Source organism: Equus quagga, chromosome 14, assembly GCF_021613505.1.
Source record: "Equus quagga isolate Etosha38 chromosome 14, UCLA_HA_Equagga_1.0, whole genome shotgun sequence".
Lineage (NCBI taxonomy): Eukaryota > Metazoa > Chordata > Mammalia > Perissodactyla > Equidae > Equus > Equus quagga.
In genome coordinates this window covers 18899824-18903570 of record NC_060280.1, presented here as the reverse complement: position 1 = coordinate 18903570, position 3747 = coordinate 18899824, and the positions used below count along the sequence as shown (strand labels likewise).

Genomic DNA, 3747 nt, shown 5'->3' with positions numbered 1-3747 from the left:
CCTACTTCTTCCTGGCTCACTCCGTGCTTAGTATGCGTACCCTGAACACTGTGCTCAGAGAGCCAGGACTGTGGCAGTTCCTGCACCAATCTCCCGGAGCTCATCTCTGAGCCCTCTGGGCAAGAGGGACCCCCACCCCCAAATCCCACATCCACAGGCAAGCAATGCGCGCACCCGAGTGCAGAAGCGCGCGCGCCTGAGGGAAGAAAGGGAGGGACAGGGCAGCCCAGGCCCCGCCCCCCTGCGCTCTTATAAAGCCGAGGAAGCAGAGGCGGCCACTCAGTGGTTTCTTGGTGACACTAGGCGGAACAGCTCGAGCTTTGCCACCTCTGGTTTCTCACCGCAGCTTGGACGTTGGAGTTTTGCCACTGCCAGAGGGACGTCTCAGACTTTTTCCTTCCAGATCTTGGCAGATCATCCGCTTCAGCAGGTAGGCGCCTCAGGCGGGGTGGGTTAAAGGGGGAGGGCCTTGCCCGGGCCGGAGACTGGGAGCGCTGGGTGAGGAGTACAGCCCATTTTGGAGGGTCCTCTGCGGGGTGCGTCCCAAATCCCAGGCGCAGCTCGTGCACACAGCTGGAACTCCAGAGACCCAGTTCCCTCTGCTCCGTCAGCCACGTTCCCAGGAGTTGAGCAAGGAACCTCTGGGAGCCTGGCTCTGGGCAGCGGCCTCCCTTGCGGGGCCTGTCACCCGCCTGGCGGGTGCAAATGCCGCTGGCGCCTCTCTGCGCCCGGGGGAGATAAGCGTCTGAGCCAGGCAGAGCGAGGCTGAGCCTGCTGCCCGGGCCCCCGCCCGCCCTCTGTGCCCCGCCCGACCGGTGCGGCGGGCCCGGGTGCTCACGTTCGGCTCCTCTCTCTCTTTCCCCAGGGTCTGCGCATCGCCGCCGGGATGAAGCTGGTTCCCGTAACCCTCATGTACCTGGGCTCGCTCACCTTCCTAGGTGCCGACGCCGCACCGCTCGACGTGGCGTCAGAGTTCCGAAAAAAGTGAGTGGCAGACAGCGCCTTCTCCAGTCCTTGTACCTGGAAGACAAGGGAAACTGGCCGTTAGTCCCGAGAGCTTAGCAGTGAAGGCCGGGACCTCGCCTGGGCGCATGCGAATCGACTCTATTTGTGTTTTCCAGATGGAATAAGTGGGCTCTCAGTCGTGGGAAGAGGGAACTTCGGGTGTCCAGCAGCTACCCCACCGGGCTCGCAGACGTGAAGGCCAGGCCTGCCCAGACTCTCATTCGGCCCCAGGTCATAAAGGGCGCCTCTCGAAGCCCCCAGGCCAGGTAACTATGCGGGGCACCGTGGCGGGGTGGGCAAGGGAAGCTCTCCTCCACTACCCTGGCCCTGGGGGCTGTGTGGCAGTTCAGATGGCGGTAGCAGTTTCCAGCCCCCTCTGGCCCAGCGTGGCTCCGGTTCCTGGTGGCTGGAGCCAAAGCCCAGCTTGATGGGGGTCTCATGATGTCTTCCTTTTCTGCGGCAGTCCGGACGCCGCCCGCATCCGCGTCAAGCGCTATCGCCAGAGTATGAACAACTTCCAGGGCCTGCGGAGCTTTGGCTGTCGCTTCGGGACGTGCACGGTGCAGAAGCTGGCGCATCAGATCTACCAGTTCACAGACAAGGACAAGGACGGCGTCGCCCCCAGGAGCAAGATCAGCCCCCAGGGCTACGGCCGCCGGCGCCGGCGCTCCCTGCCCGAGGCCAGCCAGGGCCGGACTCTGTCGTTCCCGGAGCCTCGGGCGCGCCGAGCTCCGGCCTTGAGAGCGCAACAAGTGCTCGCCACCCTTCTTAGGGTTTAGGCGCCTGTGGCCGCAGTGGACAGTCGCGAAGGCATTCTGCCGGCGCCTCCCGGGCCAGAGGGCTTTCCCGAGCCGAGCCCCTCAGCCCATGCGGACCGGGCTGAGACAGCCCTGCAGAGACCCGGAGTCCGGGAGGCACCGTCCGGGCGACGAGCCCTGGCTTTGCGAGGCCCCCTCCTTTTTTGAGGTAGAGTTCCTTTCGCTCTAATCGGGTTCAGGCGCCCCAGGGGGGCGGAGGAATCCGAGGAAGTGTCTGCCAGGCTCACGGAGAGGAGAAACTGAGAATCAAATGCTGACAGCCCCGGGTCAGGGGTCTGAGCCACTGCCGTGCCCGCCTACAAACTCATTTCTCACGGGGTGTCGCCCCACCGGGGCGCAAGCCTCGCTATTACTTGAACTTTTCAAAACCTATAGAGGAGAAGTGCAATGCGTGTTGTATATACAGAGGTAACTATCAATATTTAAGTTTGTTGCTGTCCAGATTTTTTTTGTAACTTCAAATATAGAGATATTTTTGTACGTTATATATTGTATTAAGGGCATTTTAAAAGCAATTGTATTGTCCCCCTCCCCTCTATTTTAATACGTGAATGTTTCAGCGAGGTGTAACATTGTTTGCTGCGTGGAATGTGTGAGAGTGTTGGTGTGCCTGAGAGAGACTGAATGCTTCTTCTGGAAGAAGGAAACGCTGTGTCTCTGTAAAAATCTATTTACATGAAGTGGGTGATATGCGAAATAGCAAACCAATAAACTGTCTCAATGCTGATTCATTCTCCTCGGGTCACGCGTCTTGGAAGGGAGGGCGCCCCTGTTCCTGGTCTGCCCCGGAGCTCCGGGTCCCGCCGCCGGGCGTGGGAAGGTGGGCGGGCGGCGTGGGCGCGTGCTGGCCCCTATTGGCGCCGGCGAGCTGTCAGCAGCTCGGCTCTCCCCTTGCGGCGTGCGGAGCGCGTGTCCTGCGTACGGAACAGGGCTTCGCAGAGACGCCCGAGGTCACAGCCTCGCGTGGCGGCCGGGCTGGTTGGGGTAGGGTGAACCCTAGTCGGGAGGCGAGCCTGGACTCTGTGGCTTGCGCAACAGAGCCTAGATTTTATGGAGTTCCTCAGGGAGCCCTGCGCGAAAGCGCACCTCAGAGAGTTGGGGTGGTTTCCGAGGCCGCCTAAGCGAGGAGTTTCCCCGGGCTGCCGCGGTGTTAAAGTTAGAAGCTACTCCAGCAAGATGTTGGGACTCCTCCGGGAAACCAACAGCCGGGCCAGAAACTCCGGTGCTCTCCCCGCCTGGTGCCCCAGCGAGCCAGCGGGCTCATAAGCGAGGCTGTGGCGCCCCCAGCCGGCCGCCTCGGACGGGCCCGAGAGCCATCAGGCCGTACGTGCGGTTTAATAAATCCTCCTACGTGGGAGTCAGCACATAGCCCTAATGAAAGAGGAAAGAAAAAAACAGTTTGCAGATGCCAACCAGGGCCACCCCCCACCAGACCTGCACGGCGGCTCCCTGTTCTGGGACCGTGACTCAGCGCCCACACGCTGCGCAGCGTGCAGCTGCTGGCCGGAGGCGGGCAGGACGGACGTGCCGCCGGAACCGTGCGCCTCAGGACGGCCTGAGACCTTCATTGTTCCACCTCCCCTTGCTGCTCTCCTCTTCCTTCCTCCTTCCCAAGCCTTTACATTTTTTCTGCAATTCTCTCCAGCCTTCCTTTCTCTCTCTCCTTCCTTCCTCCACCTTGCTTGCTTTATGCCTTGTCATCTTGGAAGGTTGACCCCAGTTCCAGTGAGAGAAGCTGGACACTAAGCCCCACTGAGTACTAGAAGGGCAGGGGACATGGGAACGGTTAGGCAGAAGGGGATAGTAAAGAGTGGCACCCCTGATTTTTCCTTCCCTGCCCCATTTGTCTCATCCAACATCCTGAAGACCCAGGATGGAAACCAACTGCTTGTCCTTTCCAGAAAGTTTCCCCGGCCTTTCCAGT

At 60.9% G+C, this 3747-nt stretch overlaps 1 protein-coding gene across 1 annotated transcript; it reads left to right on the top strand.

Annotated features, from left to right (window-relative positions):
- The first annotated feature begins 284 nt into the window (after positions 1-284).
- ADM (adrenomedullin) lies at positions 285-2550 on the top strand. Its single transcript, XM_046684695.1, has 4 exons — positions 285-430; positions 866-984; positions 1122-1271; positions 1469-2550. The coding sequence occupies exons 2-4, from the start codon at positions 887-889 to the stop codon at positions 1782-1784; spliced, it is 564 nt and encodes a 187-aa protein (XP_046540651.1). The 5' UTR covers positions 285-430; positions 866-886; the 3' UTR covers positions 1785-2550.
- Positions 2551-3747: the final 1197 nt, after the last annotated feature.